Source organism: Propithecus coquereli, unplaced genomic scaffold (genome assembly GCF_000956105.1).
Source record: "Propithecus coquereli isolate 6110/MARCELLA unplaced genomic scaffold, Pcoq_1.0 Scaffold73, whole genome shotgun sequence".
In the NCBI taxonomy this organism is placed as follows: Eukaryota; Metazoa; Chordata; class Mammalia; order Primates; family Indriidae; genus Propithecus; species Propithecus coquereli.
This window is the reverse complement of record NW_012153396.1, coordinates 4,848,042-4,872,280: the sequence shown is the minus strand read 5'-3', so window position 1 is coordinate 4,872,280 and position 24,239 is coordinate 4,848,042. Positions and strand designations below refer to the sequence as shown.

Genomic DNA, 24,239 nt, shown 5'->3' with positions numbered 1-24,239 from the left:
GCAGGGGAGGGTTGGGGTAAGGAGAGGCCGGGGGGCCTCCCAGCAAACACTGTGGGGGGCTGCTCTGAGCCCTGCCGAGCCCTGCTCCCACCAGACATTCGTTGTAGATAAGAGAGTCGTTCCTGCTCAGACTCCTATTTCCTGCAACATCCATCTTCCCACAGGACTGTGGTGGTTACGGATAATTTTTTTCAAATTCTGTTTGAAGGGTTTTGAAGCAGATGCTAGAAGCCAGCAGCCTTTCGGGATGTTCTGCAGGGCTCAGGGACCTGCCTGGGAGCCATCGTGCCCAGCACAAGCTGGGCTCAGGGTCTTTCCCCATCTGAGACGGCCTGTATGTAGCTCAGGAGGCAGAGCCACGGGTGCCAACAGGCCCTGGGGCAGTGGGGTGAGCTGGGCCTCGGTTTCCCATGAAAGCATTGAGCGTGAGATCAAGGGATATTCATCTTCCCATCAGCCACTGGGGATTAATTGGGCACCTACTGTGTTCAAGGTGTTATGAGGGTACTGACAAGGTTAAGACTCTGAAGAAATGAAAGGTCTGATTGGAGAGAGTCGTAACAAAACTTTATTAATCACCTACTATGTACCAGACACTTGCTAGGACTACAGCCCTAATCAGACATTGTGGAGCCAGTTGAAACGGTCAGGGAACAGTACAAAGACCCTGCCCAGGGCAAGATGAGGGAGGCAGGCAGACCTTGAAAAGCGGATGTTCTCAACCTGAGTTCAGGAATGAATCTCCCATAGCCCCTGACCCCATCCCCACCCCTGTCCTGCACCAGTGGATGGCAGTGTCCAGCCAGATGTCTGCTGAAGCACTGGGAGCCCTGCCCCAGAGGCAGGTCCAGTCACACACGCGAGGCTCCGGGACTCAGCCGTGCAACTTCTCCTGCCTTGCACTACCTGGGGCCCGGCCTGCCTCCTGGTCGGGCTGGGCAGCCTCAGAGGGGAAGGGTGCACTTCAGCGGCAGCCCCGACGCCTAGGCGGGTGGATGAGGGAGTCATGCTGCTTCCCCGAACCTACACGAGTCCTGGAGCAGACGGGAACGCTTGGGAGGGTGTCTGTGGTTGCATATCTGTGCCCTGTCTGCAATGCTTTGAGACCAACGGTGAAGAGTCAGATGGCTGTAACCAGGGGCCGCCAGCTGTGCACGTGGTTGATGCTCATTAAATAGTTGGCAGTTGATTCATTGATAATCCGATGGCAAGAGTCCAGTCTAGAGAAAAGGAGACATTCCATTTTTTGCTGTCCTGGGATGAGAATGTCTGTCTTGAGTCCGCTGCTGTCGACATCATCACTCACTCACAGCTCTCCTGGAGACCGAGCCAGGGAGGGAGACGATTGCAGGACTGGGGACCAGACACTGGCGCCTGCTGACTTCATCCTGCCTCGCCGGCCCGTTTCTGTGCTGCTTCTCTCAGTGTGAACACAGATACTGGCTCTGGCTGGGGCTTCTGGGGGAGCTGGTGGGTGGGGGAATTGGAGGGGGGATATCCCAGTAAGTGGGGGAGGACCACCAAGGCAGACCACCCCCGGGAGGGGGATGGCTGGGATCCTGGAACTTGAAACAGTGTTGAGTTTGTGTCTTCTCTGCACACAAACACCCGGCATGGGGAGAGCTGGGAACCTGAGAACTGAGGGGGAGGCCACAACCCAAGGGGCTGCTGTGGTCCAGCCACAGCTGCTGAGAGCAGAGCTCAGAACCCACCGGCCTCCCCACCCAGCACCCTCTGTGCACCCACAGGGTCTCTGACCACAGCACCTGTCTTTAACCCAGGACGGCGGGAGGGTGGCAGACCTGCCCGCTACCCTCTACCAGGGCAGCCCGCTCTAGGCAGCTGCAGTATTCTCAAGGTGTCCTTGGCCTCTCTGTCCACCCCCATGTGGGCTGGGCTGACCCTTCTGGTCTCAGCCCTGTCCTACAAGGGCGCCCTTGGACTTAATCCCTAAGGGCTGTGGAGCATCTCCAGGCTTGGCCCCACCCCGCCCCACCCCCACCTGAGCAGGGAAACAGACTGTTCCCCGACTGCATAGCTCAGCGGCCAGAGGGTCCGTGGTGCATTCCTACCCCGGGTTGGGCTGCCCCCACATGCACTCTGCATGCTGGGAAAGGCAACAGGCCCTTTCTTGCCGAGAGCAAAAGGAATAGCAGTATGGCTGCATTTACAAAGAGAAGCACAGCAGAAAAATATAGCAGTGGCTGGGGAGAATGGAGAAAATGACATCTCCCAGTGGGGCCCCCGTGTTCCCGTTTCCCAGCCAGCCTGCCTCGGCTCCAGTCTGATACTGTCGCTTGCTTGCTGTGGGCCTGGGGAAAGAGCCTTAACTTTCCTGCGCCTCACTTTCCTCATCTGTAAAGTGCAGATTGTCGTAACGTTCATAAAATGTTTAGCAAGGTGCCTGGCATGAATGTTAGGGAAGTGGGAACTGGTATAATTATTCTAGCCCCAGCTCTACTATTTACTCGCTGTGTTATCGTAGGCAAATTTCTTCCCCTCTCTGGTCCTGAGCCCCCACATGGTCCTTCTAGCCTGTGGGGACTCCCAGGAAGCCAGAGATGTGGCAGTGGGAGGGGAGCTGGAGGCAAACCATGACCTGGCTTTCCATTTAGGAGTTGCTTTCTGTCTTTGAAAAGACACCCGTTAAAAATTCATCCCTGCTACTTTTCTTTGAGAGTACTTCTGTGTATCTAGCTCAGAAGTCTGTGCCCAGAACCCTCAGGCCTCAGGCATAGGCAAGACCCAATGCAAAATGAAAATGTAGGGCCTCTTGTTCTTAAATTAGTAATGATTTCAAACACGTGGCAGAAGCGCATTAAACCAGCTTCAGGGCTCATCTAAGCGTGGCGTCCTAGGCGCCTGCACTGCCTGGGGGGCTGCGGGTGTAGGAGGTGGGGCCTGGGCTGCCGCTGGAGCAGCACCCACCACTCACCCCCCAGAACGAGGGCGTTACTTCCTCGTGCCGTAAGTACCTGTGACAAGCTGGCTGCTCCTCGCCCTAGAACAAGCTTCATAGAGCTGCCCGTGTCAGAAGCAGCTCACACACGAAGCTACTGTACTGCTCCTAACCTCCACCCGGTGAGTTCTGATTGGAAGTCGTGTTTGAGCTATTGTTTGTTTTCTGTCTTGGCCGTCCCAGATGACAGTCACATCACTTTCACTGTTGTGCCTCTGTGTCTGCTGTTCTGAGCATGACAACCTGTTTCGAGCCCCCTAAAAGTGAATATCACGTAGGTCCAACTGCTTCTTTGTAAAGCACTATTAACCATCTAGGGCTGTGGTGAAGATCTGAGCTCCTGTGTTACTATGACAGTTCAGTGCCTGCAACAAGGATGTGCTCTACTCGTGGCCACAACCACCGCTACTACTATTAACACTGTGAAATAGTAGGACTAGCAGTTGTTAGGCCCTAATTAGTTGATGGCCGGAAAGTGGTGGCTGAGTTTCCTGGTAGCCTGGTCAGAAAGGAAAAGAAACATGGCGTCTATAGGAACTCCAAGAAATCTCAGCCTGTGTAAAGTTTAGTTGTACGGAAGGAGAGAAAAGACTAGAATATAGCAGTTATTTAGAAACTAGTTCGAGACTGCGGTGAGGTACGAATAGGATTCCCAAGGAGGGAGAGGTCTTGAGTGCTCCAGTGACTGAGATGTCAAAGGACGTGGAGAAGACAGGAGGTGTCCATCCCATTGGGCCCCTGGCAGAGGCCTGCCACCCTCCGCTCCCGGGGCAGGGGCTGTGGAAGCCAGCAAGGCCAGTGACCCTGCCCTGGTCTCCAGGGAGCCTGTGGTTCTCTTTCCTTCTCCGTGGGCTTTGCACCGTTGGTTGTATTCATTCCAGTCTCCCACCTGGGCTCGCAGCCCACTCTGGATTTATTACTCTGGAGGGGTGGAACTTGCTTTCCACGAGGGAAGCATTCCTGGAAACGTGGATTGAGACTAGACTTGGGTAAATTGAACCCAATTCTCACTGCTCTGGAGGTACTCAAGCTCAAACGAAGCCTTAGCATGAACCTACGGGGTCATTTCCTAACCTATGCCTATCCGTGTGTTTTTATGTAGTCCTTGGGTGGCCGGGGGGGGGGTTAGAGGGGCTTCCTTAAAGTCAGGGTGGTTGTTCTTTGATTTCTCATTGTTGCAGGGACCTGACAAGACTCGGCGTCAGCATCTGCGTGTCCTCAGGTCCCTGTATTTGGTCAAAACCTGCAGGCCCGGGTTTTCTCTGGGCCTGGCTTCCTGCTGGTGTTGCAAGCCAGGAGGAATGGCTGTGGCAGGGACACGAGTACCGTGGGCTAGCTAAGGCTAGCGGTCCCCGTGCCACCTGTCTCCCAGGAATCCACTGCCCCCACTATCAGCTTTGTCCCTAAAACCCACTCTCCTTCGTGTCCCAGAGGCCTAATTCCTACCTCTCCAGCACCTTTCGCACGCTTTAGGCCATTTCCGTCTCAGCCCCACAGAGAGGACAGGGTAGGTATTTTGATCCCCATTTTGGAAAACAAGGGAAAGAGAAGCAGAGGTTTGCTAAGTGGCAAAGTGAGCACAAGAACCAGGGTTTCTTTCATTCTCGCCCCAGACTTCTGACCTCTGTGCCTCCTGAATCATCTGCTGTTTGGGACTTGGGTTTCCTTGCATGGAGCCTGCGGTCACGTGGTTTTCCCTGGAAAGATGCGTTTCAGCTGTGGTACGCTTGTGTTATGGAGACTACCAGGTTTCTGCTGGGAAAGCCCAGAAGATCAAACAACTACCTTAGAGATCGAGAGGCCCAAACGTTTAATCTCGCAGGTGTGAGCATTGAGGCCCAGAGGAGTTAAGCCACTCGCTCAAGGTCATACAGCTAGTTCTCAGTAAGACTAGTTGTGTAGATTCCGTGTCCCTTGCTTTGCAGCAGGCCCGTGACCCAGCTCTGTAGGGCCCTAGGTTCTGTGTCACAGAGAGGAGGGAAGTAGAGACTGCAGGCAGGGCAGGAAGCAGTTGGTTTGTGTCGGTCACAGCTGCTCACTGGGGCTGCGCCTGCCTCTTGCTCCCTCGCTGCATCTCCCTGTCTCTCCATCTTTCTGTCTTCCCAGCCCTGAGCCAGCAGCCTTGTCTGCCTCTTGGCTGGAGGGCCGAGGTTTGTGAGCCAGAGGCTCTCCTCTGTTCATTGTAAGGAGGCAGAAGGGGTCCTTCCCACCCTGGGATAAGGCTTGCTAGAGTGGGCTGGACAGAAGGGACTCCAAAGCGGAGAGATTTTGAGTGGGAGCAGCGGAACTGGATTAATTCTGCAGGTCAAGAGACTGGGAAATAAATCATATTTTAGAAAGCCTTTTCTTTTAAAAAGACAGGCTTGTTTCTGGTCTGCTTCCCATTTCCCTTTGGGAAGAGAGATGGGAAGGCCTGCTTATGGGGGAGGGTGAAGGGGACAGGCATGAGCTTGGGTTGTGTGAGCTCGGGTTGTCTGCCCGCAGGCCGAGTCCAGCCCACCTTGGGGTTTTATAAATAAAGTTTTATTGGAACACAGCCCACCTATTCTTTTACATATGATCTGGAGCTGCTTTTGCATTGCAAGAATAGAGTTGAGTAATCTCAACAGAGACCACATGGCTCCCAAAGCCTAAAATATTTACTCTGTGGCTCTGTAAAGACCCCTGTTCTAGCAGAACAGGGCTTCTTGGGTTCTCTGGGACTGGGCTAAATGCCTTCCCTTGGCTCACTGAAAGAGGTCTCCTTAGGAAGGACCCAAAAAGGGAAAGTATACAAAGTGGTAGAGCAAGCTGAGGTGGACAGAGATGTGGGTGACCTCTCAGCTGAGTCAGCACAAGGTGATTGATGTAGGGTCAGAGGGGGCTGGGAGGGGCCTGGCATGGCCTTGCTGGGGGGCAGCCCACTTGGCCACATCTCTGGGGTACAGCAGTAGGGAGTTGGAACCTCAGCAAGGTGTGGGCCCCAGGCAGCGAAGCCCCACATTCTGAACTCAGACCTCCTTGGCCACACCAGCTTAAAGCCTTGGAGGTCCCAGGTGTGTCTCCCTTATCTCAGCCCTGGGCCAGCGTCGCGCGGCTGCTCGAGGAGGATGCTGACCCCTAGGCCTGGGGAGAGGCTCTGGAGACATCCCCTGGAGTCCCTCTACCTCTGATTCCTGCTGACCTGGTCTCTGAGGGTGACTGTGGGGAAGCTGACCGACGCCAGCTTTCTTGGTGCATCCAGTGTCAAACACCACCCAGCTCCCGTCCTGGCAGCCCGAGGAGCGTGAGTTTTCTGGTGCCCCCCACAGCTCACTGAACCCAGGGAGCCAGGCTCATGCTAACCACACTCATGGGAGAGATCGCCAATGGCAGCTAACCGTTACCGAGCGCTGACTACGTAGTAGGCACAGTGCTGGGCGCTATTATGTATTATCTCATTTAATCTTCACAGGTCCCAGAAGCTAAGTTCAGGGACAGGCTCAGAGAGGTTAGGTAGCTTCCTCAAAGGGGCAGAACCTAAATTCAACCCGAAGCAGTCTGACTCCTGAGGTCCTACCAAACCTCTCCAGCAGAGCCCCACTCTTCTGGTTTACAGAGAGAACCAGCAGGGTCAGTTTCTGCACGGGGAGCTAGCCTGCGATTGGGAAGTGGCTTGCCAGGCAAGGGAGAGAGTTAGGTCCTTTAAAGAAACGATGAGTGGCATCAAGCTCTGAGCACCAGTGTCCCCGGAAGAGATGGACACTATGCTAGCTGTGTGACCTGGGGCAAGTTACTTAACCTCTCTCGTTCAGTTTATTCATCTGCAAAGTCGAGGAAATAATAGTACCTATCATTGTAGGTTTGTTGTAATATGTGAGTTGCTATGTGTAAAGTGCTCAGCGCCGTGCTTGGCAGGGAGTAAATGCTGTGTAAACGTTTGCTGCTGTTTATCGTACTGCCTGCGAATGGGCCAGGCCGCTCTCCTGGCCAGCACAGGGTGGGTGGCAGAAGGGTTTGTCTCCCAGACTTACAGCTCAGCACTTGCTGTGATTGTCCCCACTGCAGCCAGTGCTCTGCTCCTGCGGAGGTTCTGAGCAGCCCGGCGGAGAAAGCAGCAGACTGGGGATGCCACCAGACTGGTCCCATTTGTGGCTCATGCGAGCTCGGGCCAGTTACTTCCCTCTCTGAAAGATTCCTCGCCTGTAAGATGGGGGAAAGATGTGAGCCTATACATAGACTGCGTCAGTGTTCTCTATATGGTGACCTTATATTCTAGAATGTTCGTACCATTGATTAGAGCAAGAGCTTTCTGCCTCTTTATAATGTTGATGGTATCATATCCCGTAATCATGTGTTCTTTGCGGTACTTTGATTTTGCTCTCCTCCCTCTTAGCAGGAGGACAACTTTTAACCCCATTTCACAGGTGAGGAAATTGAGGCCCAGATTGGACACCACCATCTGAGCTTGGAACAGAGCCCTCATCTCTTCTGGTCACTGAAGGTCCCTGTCCTTCTGGGTTGGGGTTGGGGAGTGAGACTCTGCAGTGATGCTCCCGTCCATTCTGCCAGGGCCTGTCTGGCTTCCTCAGTGGGTGGGGCTATGGTGAAAGCTGGACCGGACATCAGGGCCCAGTGGATGTGGTGCCCAAGACCTGGACACTGGCCTTGGCTGCTCCAACCCAGACATTTGAGGTTCTGAGTCCAGGCCACTGAGCCTGCTGGCTTTTGAGGATCTTTGGAACCTCCAGGCCCTGTGGGGCCAGCCACCCACATGGCCAGAGAGGACGGGCCGGGCTGCCTTTTGCAGGGCCATGATAACCCGCGGCCCCGTTCCAAGGCGGGGGTTGTGTAGGATTCTCTGTGCTCCAGAGGATTCCTGCGTTTCGACAGACACCTCATTATCCCTGTCCCAGCCCGCAGTGTCCCAGTGCCTCTGTAATCATATAGGCCCACGCCCATCAGCCAGCCCAGGGCCAGGAAATCACTCCCCTCCCATCCTCCGCCTTCCGCCCGTGGCTGGCCTAATGCGGCGCCTGCAGCCACTCGCTGTGGACCTCCTGCCTGCCTAACCGTCTCTCTCCTGTGTTCTCCTCTCCTGCTGCTGCCTGCTCTCGGGGCACTCGGAAGTGTGGCTGTCCAGCTGGGCTGAGTCTCCCAAGAAGGACGTGACAGGTACTGCATGCATGTGAACATGTGTGTTCCAGGCATGTGTTCGTGGGAGCTGGTGCCCACAGCCGCTTTCTGCATGTTTCCCTGTGATGTGTAGTGGCCCTTTATTGGCAAATCGGGCATCTTCCACTCACTGTGCCCGCTGCCTCCCTGGTCGACCCTTCTTGGTTTTCAGATCCAGCCATGGAGCCCTTTGAGGATGATAACCCTGTAGCACAATGTGTAAGCATGTGCTCTGGACCCAGGGCGTGTGGGTGTGAGTCCCAGCTCTGCCGCATGCTGGCCGTGCCGCCTTGGGCGGGTTGTGTAACCTCCCTAGGGGATGTCATGCTACCTCGTGAGGAGCTAGCACACGAATGCGCTCGGGTGATCGTGGGGCTCCCATCCCATCAGCTTCGGCTCATCTCAAGTGGCCGTCCCAGTGATGCGCCAGCACGAGATGCTGCGTGTCATTTCAGGCATTTAAACTGAAGCAGAGTGCTGAGGTCCCTGAAGCCCAAGCCTCGTTTCCAGTGATCTCACCGGGGAGCTGGAGATTTGGGATTTGAGCGGGACAGTCCTGTGACTGTGACTGAGGGTGGGTCACAGTCCCCATGCCCCAGTGGTCTGGAGCCTTTCAGGGCTTTTTGCCCTGCCTGGCCGAGCTGGTCCTTGGGGACTTGAGCCTTGGCCTGTGTCCAGGATGAGTGGGACCAGGCATCAGGGACTAGCATTTAGCCTTTAGTCTTACTGGACAATGGCAGAAAAACCAGTACGGCAGGGTCCTCAGGCAGAAGGGTCAGGGGTTGGCAGGGGCAGGGGGCTGGGCCAACCCTGGGGGTGAGAGCCCAAGGCTCAGCCCTCCCACCACAGCTGTGAGCAGGGAGTGGGAGGGGGACATCCTGGGAGGGATCCGGAGGAGAGGAGAAGGCAGAGGGTGGGAGTGCGGGGCCGCCTCCCTTGCAGGCGCCCTCCCGGTGTTCCCTGTGCCGAGGGCCTGGGCCTGAGCTAATCGCTGGGCTCCTGTCCCTTTTTCCCCTCTCCACAAGCCAGTGAGCCAGAGCCCACTTGGCCCACAGCAATACATTCTATTCACCAAACGTATAGCTGAGGGGCCAGCAGGCCCAGTGCAGCCTGGGAGGAGCCAGTTGTGAGGGGCCGGAGGGACCCTGGTGGGGCACCAGGGTTAGGGGTCTTGGGGAGCCTGGGCGGAGGCTGCCATGGGGCCTGGCTTCTCAGCATGAGCCCCGCCGTTTGACACAAGAGGCCCAGGGGAGGCAGTGTGGGCCGAGGGGAAACCCATCCAGACTGGGAGTCCAGGGCCAGAGTCTTGGCCGGTTGCCAGGTCTCTCTGGGCCTTGGTTTCTCCATCTGGAATGCTGGAGAGTTCTAGGGGACAGGAAACTCAGAGGTGAGGGGCTGAGGCAGGATATCCTTGAGATGAGGGTCCTCGGCAGCTTAGCCTAGCAAGCGCCAACTGCCTGCCTGGAGTGGGGTCTGGGGGAGGCAAGTCGCAGGAAGGCCTGGGTCTCTCTGCCTCACCTTCTCCTGGTGCCTGCAGTCCTTGCCCTGAGCTGCCTGCTGGTTCCAGAGCTGCAGAGGAACCAAAACCTCCAGCTCCTCCCCAGATCCCCCATTCCCTGTTTGCCTTATAAACAACTGCCTGCAACTTACACAGGGTGTTAGCCCCCGTCGCTTCGTCCCATGCTCAGAACAACCCGGGGAGGTAGATACTATTATTGTTCCTGTTTATAGATGAGGAAGCTAAAGCTGGGAAAAAGGTTAACTATCCTCCCCGGGGTCACACAGCTAGGAAGGGCAAAGCAGGACTGGACCTTAGACCCTTCGACTCTAATTCTAAGCTTTTGCATCATGAATCTCAGGTAATCATCGTGTCCGTTGTCGTGTCTTATGGCATGGGGTGTCAGCTCTTATCAGGGAGACTGTCTCAAGTACATGGTCTGGGTGGAGAGCAGTACCCAGCAGGAAGTCCAGCAGGGCACAGGAGCGAGCACTGTGGCTGCAGGGATCAGAGGCCTCCTGGGAGGGCAGAGATGCTTGGGAAGAGTTGGGATTGGGAGAGAGTAGAAGGGAAGGCTTTCCAGGCAGGGGCCAACAGCTAAAGCAAAGGCTTGGAAAGTAAGAACCTGCGCAGAACAGTGTCGTTGGCATATAGTAGGTGCTCAGTACACATGTGTTGAATCACGATTGTTGCATGGAATGGTGGGGGTGGGGTGTCAGGGAACGTGGGGAGCTCAGATTGGCAAGAAAGACTGGGTTTGAATTTGGCCTTTATTCCACAGGCAACAGGGAGCCATAGAAGGTGTTAGAGCAGGGGACTGACTTGGCAAAAGCCTAGTTTAGAAGTTTAAGTTGGCAGCCAGGATCAGGCAGGAGCCAGGGTTCCATCCAGGTGGTAGTTGGAGGAATGCAGGTGTGAGGCAAGGGTGGGGCAGGCGTCCTGAAGACCCCCAGGGCCCCAGCAGGTCCAGCCAGGGGCTCTAATAAAGCACAAGAGTCTGTCCCTGGACGAGACTCATGCGAAGTCCCCTTCCAACCTAGGAGAGGCTCCAGTCTCTAGAAGGGGGACACCCCTTCTCCCTGCTGCTGCCAAGTCCTTCTCATCTAAAGACATGAGGCCCCGTCCACTGCCCCCGCCCCCCTCAGGCAGATTTCTCCCGCCCCCGGTTCTCCAGGCCTTGGCTGGGAGGGGATCCAGAGCCGCCTCTGTGGGATGACATCACCGCCCACTGCCCGCCTGGCCTGCGAGCGGTTTCTCATCTGGATACCTGCTCCCAGCTCCCGCCGCCCAGGCAGGCAACACCCTGAGAGGCTGCTGCCAGAGGACCAAGCTGGGAGCCTGTGTGTGCTGGGGGAGGGGAGGGCAGCCAGAAGGACAGAGTGTGTGTCTGTGTGTCCATCCCACAACCTTCGCAGTAGCCTCCACGAAGCACCGCGGCCTGTCCGTGTTCTCTGATGCCTGGAGAGCATTTTCTTAACGTTTCTACCTGTCACCCGGAGTGTCAGCCTTCAGAAGGCTCAGGCCAATTTTCCACGAAGGCTGTAGGGGCAGGGATGTGGGTGTGTGGATTTTCCTCTGCTTTGAAATCTTGCCTCAGATTTTCTTGGCTTGGATGGAAATGAGCTGATGTCTCCCCACTCCCCGGCACCTCCTCCTTTCCTCTCTAGCATCTTCTAGCACAAACCCAGGGCTCCCTGCTGCTCCTCACCTCTGTTTCCCCCCTCCCCTTTCTCCCTTCGAGTTCAGTGGCTGACTTTCCCCGTATTTCTATTTCGGAGGTGAGGCCCCGCCTGGTCTGTGCATATTGACTCAACAAACCAGCAAATCGCTCTGTTCTTCTGTCTGCCGGTTGGTTCGTTTGTTTTACTCATTCATTTCGCAAACGTTCATTGCGTGGCTGCTACCAAGCAGGCACTGTGGTCTGGTCAAGAGAGGTGGCGAGAGTCAACAAGAGGCCCATACTCCAGTCTTTATGAAGCACCAACCGTGTGCCACGTATCTGGGCATATGATGAGGCAGGGCCCTTCCCTGGGGACCAGGCACCAGTGACTTCCCGAAGGCCGTGTACAGAGTGGAAGTTGAGAGCATAAGCGATGGCATCAGGTGGCCTTGGTTCAATCCCACCTGTGTGACGTTAGGAAAATTTCTTGCCCTCATGCAGCTCAGTTTGCCCATGTGTAAGATGGAGCTGCCACAGGACCTGCGCATAGGGTTGTGAGGATCACGTGAGACAGCGCCGGGGGCCATGGCGCTGACAAAGGCTTGTGGTGCCATCGCTGTGATCTGGGCACTCTCAGGACTCGGAAGCTCTGCCCTGCTGTGGAACTCCTCTCTTCTGTTTGTATCTTGAGTCTTCCTTGCCAGCTTTTCTCGCCCAGAGCCCCCCAGCCTGGGTAGGGAGCCCCCTGTATCACAGGACGGAGGCTGGCCCTTTTCCTGCCGGGTGCACTTAAGAACTGCTGTTGGCCATGGAGGCTCCAAGCCCAGGGCCCCGGGACAGGCCCGGCACTGCCGTGCTGTGCCCCAGGGGCACAGTGGGAGGTAGTCTGTCAGCGCAGTGCCCAGTGCTGCCCTGCCCAGCTGGCAGGGGCAGGCACAGAAGCTGGCTGCATCTGAGTGCAGAGGCGGGCCGGGCCCTGCTGCCCAGCTGTTGTTTGCATTTCTGCCTGAAATACAATCCTGGCTTTGGAGGGGCTGCCTGGGATTATGCATGTGCGAATCCATGGGGCACGCCTCAGCTGGGACAGAGTCCCCCTGAGTCTCCAAGGGGCTCAGCTGGGCCTGTAGGGGCCACACCTCCTGGGAGAAAACTGCTGGGGACAGTGGGTTTCTTTCCCCCCAAAGGAGGACCTCTGTGGGGTTTCCAGAGTTCTGTGGCTGTCACCACCTGCCCTAGGGTGGATGGAGCCTCTCCACAGAAGCACCCAAGGACCTAAGCAGTGCTTCTCACTCCTGTGTGCACCCCAGCACCAGCGGAGCACAAAGTCTAAAACTACACATGCCTGGGCCCCGGAACAATTATGCCTGGCTTTCCGGAGCCCAGGCGTCGGCATTTAAAGCTCCCCAGGTGATTCTGTGCTACCAAGCTGAGGATCATTGTGCTGGGAGAATGAGATGAATAGAAACAAATCAGTGGCCATTGTTCTGTAATGGAAAGAGAGAGGGGCTTGAACCTAAAAAAGTACTGAATGAATATGGTTCTGTCCACACCAGCCGTGGGAGCTGGGGTGTGTCTCACACCCTCTCTGGGTCTCCGATTAGCCATTTGTGAAAAGGGCAGATAAAGCATTTGTGAAAAGGGCAGATAAGAGGGGTGTCGCTTGGATGAATGGGGCAGTAAATGTGCCTGGCATATAACATTTGCCAGGTCAGACTTGGGTGTGCGGGAAATGTGGCTGCAGGCTGAGGCACCAGCGGGGCTGTGTGGAGCCTGGAGACCCCCCTCTGCCATTTCTGTAGCCAGGCTAGCGGTACGAAGCCCCCAGCCTTCAAGGAGATTGGCAGACACCTAGTTCAGAGACTGTACTGGGAATTCCCTTTGGGCTGAAGGTGGTCTGGGCAGGCTTCCTGTAGGAGGTGACTGATTAGTCAGTCCCTGACTTGTGGATCCTTTTAGCTCCTAGCAAGGCATGTATGTCTTGGGTGTCTTATTCCCACCCACGCCCTAATGATGGTGGTGGTAACAGTTGAAGCCCTGAGAGGTTCAAGCAGCATGTCCAATGCCACACAGCTAGTGAGCTGAGACAGGCACTCAGCCTGTCCACTTTCCAGCCTGGTGCTTGCTTAATGAATGTTGCACCCGTCCGGTGGCTGAGGAGGACAGAGAAGTCGCGTGCTCTGGGAGCCTGGGGCCCAGCTTTTGACCCCTCCAGCCCATGAAACCGCCAGGAGAGGGCGGCTGGAGGCTGCAGGAGCCTGCCCACAAGCCCCCACACTGCATTTAATGGCAGAGGGAGGCTGAGGCCGTCTCCGTGTGGCAAGAGGGCAGCGGCCAGGCTGGAAACGGGGCTCAGGGGGCTGGCCCTGGGCTCCTGAGTCGGTGAGCCTGAGGGCAGGGACTGCCGAACTTGAGGAAAAGCTGGCAGGGGGCGGGCTGGGCTAGATGGGGCTGGGACTTTCTTCTTGGGTTTCAAGTAAACAGTCTGGGCCTCCTCCCTCCCCTGCTTCCACCCCCTCCCCTGCCTCCACCCCCGGCTGCTCATTCGACGGGTCTCATGTGTTTCTATTTAAGGGTTGCGAGTGAGCCCCGGTGATTGGCGGCCTCAAACCCTCTTGACTCCTCGCCTGGGCCGTGGAGAAGTTCTCTCCCGCGCTCCTCTCCCGCTCCCGCCCTTGCCCGCTCCCGCCCGAGGGAGCGGGGCTGCCTTCTCTCTCTTGCTTTGCAGGGCTGGGGGTCGAGGCAGGAGCCTCCTCCTTGCCTGTCCGGCTTCTCCCATCCGCGCTCTGACCTCAGCCCTCATGGGCTGCCCTCCGTCCTCCCCTCGCGCCCCTGCTGGCTGGAGAGTCTGGAGAGACCATGTCGGCCCCAGGCCTCTCCGCAGACGCCCTCATGCCGGGCTGTGACTAACCCATCCGCAGAAGCTTCTGCTAAGTTCCCTCAGCGTCCGCCTCCGCCTCCGCCTCCTCTTCCCCTCCTCCACTGTCCCCTCCCTAGCCCCCTGGCTCCCATGTCCCCCGGCCCCCGCAGTGCAGCGGGCCGGTGTGGGTCCTTGCTATATGGCCTGTCCTTGGGGCCCAGTGAGCTGCGAGCCCTGGCTGCGGGCTGCCCCTTGGAGCGGCGCTGGCGACGGAGCAGCCTCCCCCGAGGAGGCCGATGGACAGGGGGCGCCCCGGCCGCGGGGCCATGGCTGGCCGCTGGCTCACCGCGTGCTTTCTGCCCTCGCCAGGTGCCGACACCAACGCCGAGCCCATGATCCTGGAACAGTACGTGGTGGTGTCCAACTATAAGAAGCAGGAGAACTCGGAGCTGAGCCTCCAGGCCGGAGAGGTGGTGGATGTCATCGAGAAGAACGAAAGTGGTGAGTGCCCGGCCGGCGGCTGTCCACTTGGCTCCGGCCTGGCTGCTCGGCCGGGCTGGTTTTTGTTCCTTCCTCCTCCCCCACCTCTGCAGCTATACGTTATTTCCATCTGGCAGGGAGAGGGCTGAGGAGGCTGAAGTTTCCCCTGTTGGTTTGGGCTGCAGGCCAGCAGTTTGCCTGGTGGTGGAAGAATGTCTCCCCTGCCCGGGGTAATTAACTGGCTTGTGTTAATGCAAGGCCAGGGCGGCAGCCACAGGTATACTCGTCCAGCCCCTGCTCCGGGTCCCCACGCCCTCTGAGGCCCATGGGGAAGGTGGCTTTCAGCTTGGGGTGCCCAGCAGCAGCTTCCCCTGTCGGGGCCATATTCCAAGCCTGGGTCCAAGCAAGGGCAGGAGAATGCAGCCAGCTGGTAGGGAAGGCAGCCAGAATGTCACCATGGGGTCCAGGGTCCCCAGGCCCCTGGCGAATTGTTTGAGGAAGGGCCAGGCCTGGGGGAGTTGATGAGTGTCTGGCCGGTGAGCTGACTGCCCCCTGCTGAGCTGGAGGCCCAGGACCCAGGAAGAGGGCCCAGATGGGGGATGAAGCCAGGTCCCCAAGCCAGGCGGGGTCCTGCAGCAGACATAGGGGCCATGCTGACAGCTGCCCAGGGGGTGCTGGTTCCAAGGTTCTTGCAGGGTGGGCCAAAGTGCTTTGGTGTCCTTGCCAGCAGGAGTCACAGCAGGTGGAGAGAGGAGAGCCCGGGTCTGTCAGTCCCCAGGTGCAGGCCCGTCCCGCCCCTACAGGGCCGGGGATGGGACTTGAGCCCAGGACATCCATCAGCAGTTGTCCACAGCCTGCTGGGGCTTGAATTGGCTCCTGGGATGTTTTGTTTTAGTTTCGATTTGCTGCGGGGAAGGCCCCTGTGTGCAGGCCTCCTTGGACTGTTTGGTGGACACTTCCAGAGGGGAGGGGCCTATTCTCCGCTCCTTGTCCCACTCTGTCCCCTTCCAGTGTTTTGACATCTGAAAGGAAGGCAAACCAAAGGACTATGGCGCCTATTCTGTAGATAGCATAACTGAGGCTCAGAGAGATTGAGGGGAAGCAAATCTCCCAAGGTTATTCAGAACTGGGGTGCTCCTGATTTCTATGCCTCTGGGGAGGGCAAGGAGCTGCAGGGATGCTGAGGAAATCCCAGCAGGCCTCCTGGGGGAGGCAGGCTCAGGAGAACAGGACTGTGATGCCAGTATAGACCTGACTCATGGCCCTCCTGGGTCTGGGGTCTTCATAGCCTGTTCTCCTCTCAGGTCAGGCTCTGCCCTTGTGTCTGGAGTCATCACCACCGTGGTCAGCAGTGACAGTCCCACCTGGCAGAGCCATGTCCCAGGTGCCCACACTGATCTCCTTCCTGCACAATGTTGCCCCCAGCATTTGTCATGCTAACAGCCCCACCTCCCTGCTCCCAAAGGAAGCTGGCAATGCCGAGGGGGTCTGGCTCTGGAAGCCCTAAGCACCTTGAGACCCAAAGGAAGGGATCTCTGATGGTGAAATGGGAGACCCCAGGTAAAGGAGATGTTTGTTTTGGAGCTTGTACCAGGAAAGTGTAAGGTCAGGTCTTACAAGTTCTGGCTTAGGGACTCTCCTGCCACCTTACCTGCCCTGTCTCAGCTCCGCAGCTGTATACCCCTTGAGCAGCAGGAGGTAGTGAGCCCCTGTGTCTCTGGGAGACAGCCACAGGCCAGGATGGCTGAAGAGGAGACACCACATGAAAGAAAGTCCATCCTGCTTTAAGACCTCCCCTCCCTATCCCATATCCAGGGCCCTGGGAATACTTGGAGTCCTGCGCAGGAGTGGAGTAGGAGAGCCTTGAAAACATGGAGGTCTGTGTTAGGCTTGGAAAAGGTGCAGAGACACTGCTGTCCTGAGGAGCTCCTGATGGCTGTGTGAGGTGGCCCAGGTACCCTGGCTCCCTATTGCCACCTGCGGCCAGAGCCACTCAGTCTGGCACACCAATCCTATGAGGGAGCTTTGTTCTTAGAAGTAGGATTCTACCTTCCAGTTGCTGCCTCGGTGACTTCAGGTCCCTTAACTTCTCTGGGCTTCAGTTATCCCTTCTGTAAGATGGAGGTGACCTTGTGGCTGCTTGGAAGTGGGGGCTGGAGCAACTGACCTCCCCGAACGTGGCTTTCCCATTTATCTGGGAGTAGAGTATCTTTATCACAGAGGGACCTGGAATGCTGGGCCTGCTCATGCAAACCCACCCTGTCTGTTGCTATCAGAAACCAGGACGCCTGGAGAATACAACCAGCTTAACCAGAGAAACTAGCGGGTGGAGGGGAGAAGGGAAGAGGGCCAAACTGCAGATCCTTGGGAGGGTGGTTCCTGATCAGGGAAGCTGGAGGCTGACGGTGGGGGAGTTGGGGAGAGGAGGCGTGTTGTGCATCCTGTGAGCTGGCTTTGGAAGGAGTGGCGAGTGAGGCTTCTGAACTCTGGAACAAAGACCCAATTGTGATGCCTTTGACCCTGGGACATGGTGGGCGTGTTGAGGCATTTCCATTTGCATTGTTGGGCCACAGCCCCAGTCAGCACCATCCCTGCCTCCTGGCCTCGCCTTACCCACTGGGTGCCAAGACTCTGCCTGTGTCCCCTCTCACTCGGCTGGCTGTCCCTCAAGTAGAATGTCCACAGAGGAATCCAGCCACCTCTGGCTCTGCCTGCTCATCAGAACCACTGTGCGTTCTCATGGGTCTAAAGAGACGTGTCTGGAAGGTGATTCTGAGTCCATAAACAGTAACTACCAGGTGCCCGTCCACGTCCTTCTCACACATCATTCTTCTGGGATTGTGGAACAACCCCATGCGGTAGAAGGCACTTCAGCCGTTTTGCAGTTAAAGTAACATGCTAAAAGGTTAAGTAATATCCTTAGAGTCCAAGAGCTGAGATCTCTCCTCAACAGAGGCCAGGTGGAAACCCAAGTTGGCAGTGCTATGGGTTGATCGAGATGACCACAGAGCTCCCTGGAACATCCTTGTGGAAGGATGCTTCTGTATCCCTCCTGTGGTGCTCATAGGTAGTGGGAATTCATGTTAATTTATCCATTGAACTTGGGGGCAGGCAACAGCTAACAGTATCTGAGGAGTGTACCCAGCACTGAGGATAAGCCTATCTTAGGGAACAGAAGTTAAAGAAACCCAAAGCAGGACCAAGTAGCTTTAGGGAAAGCATTTCGATCAAGCAGTGGGCCTGGGGCCCAGCCAGAAAAGGACTCTTTTTCTCCACTGATAAATAGGGACACATAGAGCAGAAAGATTCAGTAGCTTTGGTAGCTTTGCACCCAGCAGGCCATACCAGGGCGTGCAGCAGCCATTGTTGTTGTCTTTGGAAACCCCTCCACCCTTAACATCAGCAGCAGCGCCTCAGAGCCTCCTTTGTAGGACATTTCTTGTGCCCCAAAGACGACATTGGCTTTAGTCTGCAGCAGGCATAATTGGGTCTCATTTCTGGCAGAGTGGTGATGTCGGGGTCCTGACCGCTCTGATCACAGTGTTGAGCAAAGCTGCCTCCAACTTTCCAAGATTGTTTCCTTCTCAGGACTACAGGCCAGGGGAGGAAGTGGGGAGATGAGTCAACAGAATTTTTCCTGACTCAACTTTCCTTCTCTGAGTCTTTGCTTATTTCCTGGCATCAGCGTGATACACTGGGAGTTCTTAAACTTCCTTGGAAGCAGGGAATTTTGTGCTCCCCTGGTCCATCTTTTTTTTTTTTTTTTTCCCACAGACAAGAAAACTGAGCCTTGGAGAGTTTGAGAATCTGAGAATCTTCTCTCCCCTCCAGTGTCAATGCTTTAGCCCCAATTGAGTTGTAAGCAGAGAGCAGAAATTTCACTCAGACTTTCTCAAGAGATTACTGGAAGGATATAAGAAAATCTTACTGAACCCAAGGGTGAGAAGTAAATCCCAACTTTGTAGGCTGGGACTGGGAGCCACAGAAAGTGAGCACAAGCCAAAGCAGCCACTCTGGCTCTCTTGCGTACTACATGGATCTAAAGCACAGCTGTGCTCTTCTCCTAACTGCAGACCAGCCTTCCTTTTCTACCCATTCACCCATGGCAGCAGCTTGTTTGCATGGTGTTGGTTTGTCAGGGCCAGACTCTGCATGAGTTTTCAGTTGAGACAGCTACCAACAATTGACCATGGCCTCTGATCCTCTGAGCACCATATTTGAAATTTGGATCTCATTGGTTCCTGGCTAGCCAATGGATTGGCAGACCGTAGATCAGGTGTCCAGCCCTGGTCCAATCAGCTGTGTTCAAGAGAAGCATTGCAGGATATAAACATGGCTACTTAACGAACCCCTTCAGCAATAGCTGTTGGTGGGCAGGTTTTAAAGAAGGGAGATATTGAAGGGTGGGGGAAGATACCAGAAAACATGGTGGCTGCAGCTATTTTACTTGTTCAGCAGCTGTGTGTGTGATAGAGAGGGCAAAGAATCTGGAATTCCAATACTGGGTTTAAGGTCTAAGGCTACATTGATATAAGTAGAAATCAGTTTGTTTTTTGATGGGTAAAAGGGGGCAGTGATATGTACCCATGGGCTTTTCGTAAGGGAGAAATACACTGTATGTAGTATTCATTTATTCACTCATTTATTTCACAGTTCTTGAAAACTGCCTCTCTCCCAGGCTCTGTGCTAATTGGGAATGTACCCAGGAGGTTCCTGCCTTTATGGAGCTTGGAATCTAATTGACATGAGCCCTCTGGGCACTTAACGGATAGACTGTATTGTGAGGCTAGGATAGCTTTCCAGACTTTCCTTTATCTTAATGGATTTCATTTATATCTTCTATGTCTTTTGCTTAGATTCTGTGCGTGCTAAGGAACCACCTGATTACTAATTCAGACTGCCAAGTTACCCTGCTCCTAGAAAAGAGGTGTCCTAATGAAGATGGGATAGGCTGTTTCTAGAAAGGCAGGATTATTACAATCTGCATTGCAGATAAGTGAGCTAACACTCTTATCTTTGCAACAGCCTTTTAAGAGTTTGGTTCCAATGAACCAGTCTTCATTTAGATGTGGTAATCCCCACAGAGGTGGTGACTGGCCCATGAGGTCCTGTTCCAGCCATCAGAAAGCCTTGCTCTCTGACAGCCCTTCTCTTCCTAAATGCAGCACATGTGTTTCTGTTCTCTCAGTCTCATCAGCAGAGTCCATTCTGGTCCAAGATCATCCCTAGTGTGCAGCTGCTCTCCATTTCATAGAGTTGGCTGGAGGGGAAAGGGCTGGGGAGCACAAATCCGGAGCAGAGGTGGATGTTCTAGTCTAGCCTTGGGTCTTCCAGCCCAGCTATATTCACTCCAGGTTAGAGATTGTTTTAAGAATGAGATTGCAGGATAGCATAGCGATTGGGAACATGGACTTCAAGTTAAATAAGCCTGACAGAGTCTCGCTCTTGCCCCAGCCTGAGTGCAGTGGCATCATCATAGTTCACGAGCTCACAGCAACCTCAAACTCCTGGGCTCAAGCGATCCTCCTGCCTCAGCCTCCTGAGTAGCTGGGACTACAGGCACACATCACCACGCCTGGCTAATTTTTTCTATTTTTAGTAGAAATAAAGTCTCACTCTTGCTCAGGGTGGTCTTGAACTCTTGACCTCAACTGATCCTCCTGCCTCAGGCTCCCAGAGTAGTAGGATTACAGGTGTGAGCCACTGTGCCTGGCCTGTTTGTTTCTTTTTGAGACAGGGTCTCTCTTTGTTGCCTGAGCCTGGAGTGCAGTGGCACAATCATAGCTCACTGCAGCTTTGAACTGTTGGGCTCAAGCAATCCTCCTGCCTTAGCCTCCTGAATAGCTGGGACTACAGATGAGCACCACCATGCCAGGCTAATTTTATTTTTTTGTAGAGACAAGTTCTTGCTATGTTGTCCAGGCTGGTCTGGAACTCCTGGCCTCAAGTGATCCTTCTTCCTTGGCCTCCCAAAGTGCTGGGACTATAGGCATGAGCCACTGTGCCTGGCCCATGTAAGCCTGCTTTTAATCTTGCTTTGGTTACTTCCTGTGGTTATCCTGGGGAAGTTTCTTGGGTCCTCTAAGCATCAGTTTCCTTACCTATAAAATGGGGGTAATTGTACCCATAGCTATAGGGTTGCTGATGCAAAAGGAACTAACTCAGTGCTTAGTACAGGGCCTGGAACACAGTGAGTGCTCAATATATGATAGCCACTAGTAAGACCACTGGACTGAGACGGGGCAGCTCTGCTACAGATTGACCTGGGTTCCACAGGGGGCCAGTTTCCCTCTTGTGGCATCTATTTCCCCACCTGGCTACAGAATGGATTGTCTGAGCACTCTCTCAGCCCTGAGGGTCAGTGAGGTGGGTGTGTGTGGCAGCAGGGAGTTTACTGTAAGGCAGTGAGGCCAGGACAACCCGTTCTGGGGCCAGAGTCACCTCCCTAGAGGGATTGCTTGGGTAGCTGTTCTGGACAGAGCCTGTGACAGGAAGAAGGGTTAGAGACAGAAGCTAGGTCCTATTGGTGATCCAAGAGCAGGAGCCTCATGGGATTGGGGACTTTAATGCAAGGCTGGGGAGAGGAGTGGCCAACCCGTGACATCCCGGTGCCAATCCCTCAGTGGCTCTGTTGCGTGGTGCAGAGCTGAGGTGCTGGGGTGAGGACTGGCACAGTTGGGAAGTGCTTCCAGTAGGAGGCACTGAGCTGGGCTTGGAGAATGCAGGGTTAGACAGGCAGAGAGGGGCCGAGACCACAAAGCAGAAGAAAAGAGGGAGCTGGGCAGCAGGGCCAGCAGGCGTGGGCCATGGAAGCTGCTGAGCAGAGAGCCCCCTGAGAAGGGTGGGCCTCGAAGCAAGCCTCCCTGCTGCGGGGAAGAGGATGGCAGGGGAAGGCGTGGTGGGGGCCGGAGGCTCTCCAAATAGCACTTTCCTCCAGCTAGGTCTGCAGGTGCTGTTGTCAGGGAGGCATCCAAGGCTTGTCAGCACTGAGCACTGCCAGCCACCTGCGAGGAGCCAGCTGCCAGGAGGCTGGGTGGGGCAGCAGGCACAGGGGTGCTCCCTCTGCCACACTTCCGCTCTGCTCGGGCTGGGCAGGCTGAGCAGCCAGTCACTGTGACCTGACATTGGCTCTGCAACCCTGTTGTGTCCCAGACTCCTCTGAGGCCATTTTCCTTAAATAGTCATTCCTGAGCAAAAGATGCGGTTCAGTAGTAGCCTCAGGTGTGGCTTGTGTGGCCTTGGAAGTCCAGCTGAAGTGCCAGAGTGACATCACCCACTCATCCCAGCCTCAGCGCAACACCTGGCTGCCTTCCCTTTTGGGGGGCAAACAGTTTTCCCCTGGCTCTGTTCACAAGCATCTCCAAAATGCTGTTTTTCCAGGTTTGAGCACCAAGGACCCCGTTAACCACATTGCCCAGGCCCCCCACAAAGCCAGTCTTCAGCTGGTCGGTCGGTCATCACTAAAGCCATATTAGCTGACTAAGTGACAGGCCGAGGATCCAGAGGTGACAGTGGCCGACAAACCCCTGCCCTCATGGGGCTCAGCTATAGCCGAGAAACATGTTAACAAGTAGACCAAGAAAATAATTCTAGACGTTGGAAAGTGCAAGGCAGGAAATAAGCAGGCGCTGTGGTAGCCAGTGAGCGGGGAGCAGGGATGGAGTGTGGTCAGGGCGGGCCTCTCTGCAGAGGTGCTGTTGAAGCTGAGGACAGACAGGTGGGTGCTTGGAGGAAGCAGCAGAAGGCCCGCTGGTCTGGGAGGGCAGTGGTGAGCAAGGCAGAGAGGGAGGTGGGAGCCAGGTGGTGCCAGGCCATCGCGGTCACTGGATGCCAAATTGGAGCCCCCCAGTGGAGCCGACAGAGGGGACCCAACTCCCCTGACCCAGACACACCTTTGCACAGGTGCCAGTGAGCAGGCAGCTCCAGAGGCCTCTGCCCACCCCAACACACACATGCATCGCCTCCGTCCCCAGTAGAAGTGACAGGTTGCAACCCCCACCCCTCCCTCTCCCTGCTGAAGTGCAGGGAAGAGATCTCCCCATACAACATTTCCTCCACTCTTATGTAAGAGATTTCGGCAACGTGTAAAGCAAACACTTTCTGGGGTCTATAATTTGTCAGGACCTCAGGGAATGTGGCTTGAGAACTCTCCCCTCCCTCGTTCTTTCCCCAGCTCACCCTGTGGCCGCGTGGTATTGCACACTTCAGCAGTTGGGTTTTCGGTAATCGCTCTGCTGTGGGGGTGGTGACCACCCTCGTCCCTAGCAGCATCTTTTCAAATTCCATAACTTCATCCTCTGGGTTCTCATTGCTGACCTAGAATCCTGGCCTCGTTGCAGGGGGACAGCCAGGGTGACCCAGTTAACCCAGATGGCCTGCAGAGTCTGGGGCGTGCCGGTGTTCAGGGGCTCCCTGTCCCAGGACTGAGCTGTCGGATCCCAGGAAATGGTGGGAAGCTTCTGGCGCATATAACCCGCCCGTTCACGTCTCCCTGCTCGAATGACATTATTGGTTTTGATTCATTTAGTTGTCTCAGCCCAAGCTCTTCGTTTCCCTTCCTAGTTGGGCACCTCTGAGGCTCATGCTAAAGTTTGTTTGCCTCTCCTAAGTTCTTATTGGATTGGATTGTGGGGAAATGGCCCGGGAGCACCATGGGAGTGAGAAAGAGCCAAAGGCAGAGTGAGTCTGCCAAGGCCTGGCCGTAAGTGGCCGCACCACAAGCGGGTCCTGGAGCCTGGCGTGCAATAGCAGATGCCTTGCTCCTCATCATCTGGCCATCGGTGTTGCCACACACTGCTCTGGGATTGCCGTGTCCTAGAACCTTGTGGTTCGAGCAAAGCTTCAAGCACAGGGCCAGAGCCTGTGTGTCCTCTGACAGCCCTGCTGGAGGGTCGTCAGGCCAGGCAAGGCCACCTGGGGACATGCCCACTTTTGCTAGCTAATCAGGGATTTTGAACTTTTTTCAAAGTGATCTCTTTCTGAATCACAGTATCTTGTGTGGTACAAGATATAAAACCATGCAGCCTATAAAACATCTTGGCAAGAGGCAGGGTGGATATTGGCATTCAGTCTTTCCAAGGAGGAAATTGAAGCTCAGAGAGGTGAGGTGACTTGCCCCAAGGTTGCACAGCGGGGAGGTAGGACATGAGCTTCAAACGCTGCAGTTTGGCCAGGGTTTGGAGATCTGGACGCTTTCGTTACGGATTTCGCTGCTTCGGAAAGCCAAACCCCAGAAGTGCTTTGCTGTGTGAGTTCACTAGACCTCAGAGCAGGAAAGTAGAGGTCAGTTCTGCTAAAGCCCTGCTGGGGTAGGAGAAACGGGAAGCAGGTCAGAGAGAATCTAAAAGGGAGGGAAGTGCATTGGCAAAGACCGAGTTTCTTGCAGGAGAGTTGTGTGAATGTTCCCACCTTTGGCTAACCAGGTCCGTGGGGAGGGCTGAGTGTATGAGGGTGATACTGATCGTCCAGCCCACACTGCTGTGCCCTTCTTTCAACTAAACGGACCTGTCCTGCCCCCTCCCCCAACCATATACCATCCCGAGAAAGACCTGCCTCCTTCCGCACCCTCCTCCCCCAGCCTTCATCACATCTCAGCTCTCAGTGAAATCCTGCACGCAGGGACTGCTTCTATAGGATGCAGCTTGCTCATTCA

At 55.4% G+C, this 24,239-nt stretch overlaps 1 protein-coding gene across 1 annotated transcript in view; it reads left to right on the top strand.

The window, feature by feature from the left end:
- The window catches only part of SH3PXD2A (SH3 and PX domains 2A), a 79,871-nt gene that overhangs the window by 11,302 nt on the left and 44,330 nt on the right, over nt 1-24,239 (top strand). Inside the window, exon 2 of the mRNA XM_012661752.1 lies at nt 14,477-14,608. Within this exon, the coding sequence (XP_012517206.1) occupies nt 14,477-14,608 (132 nt within the window). The remainder of the gene's footprint in view (nt 1-14,476; nt 14,609-24,239) is intronic.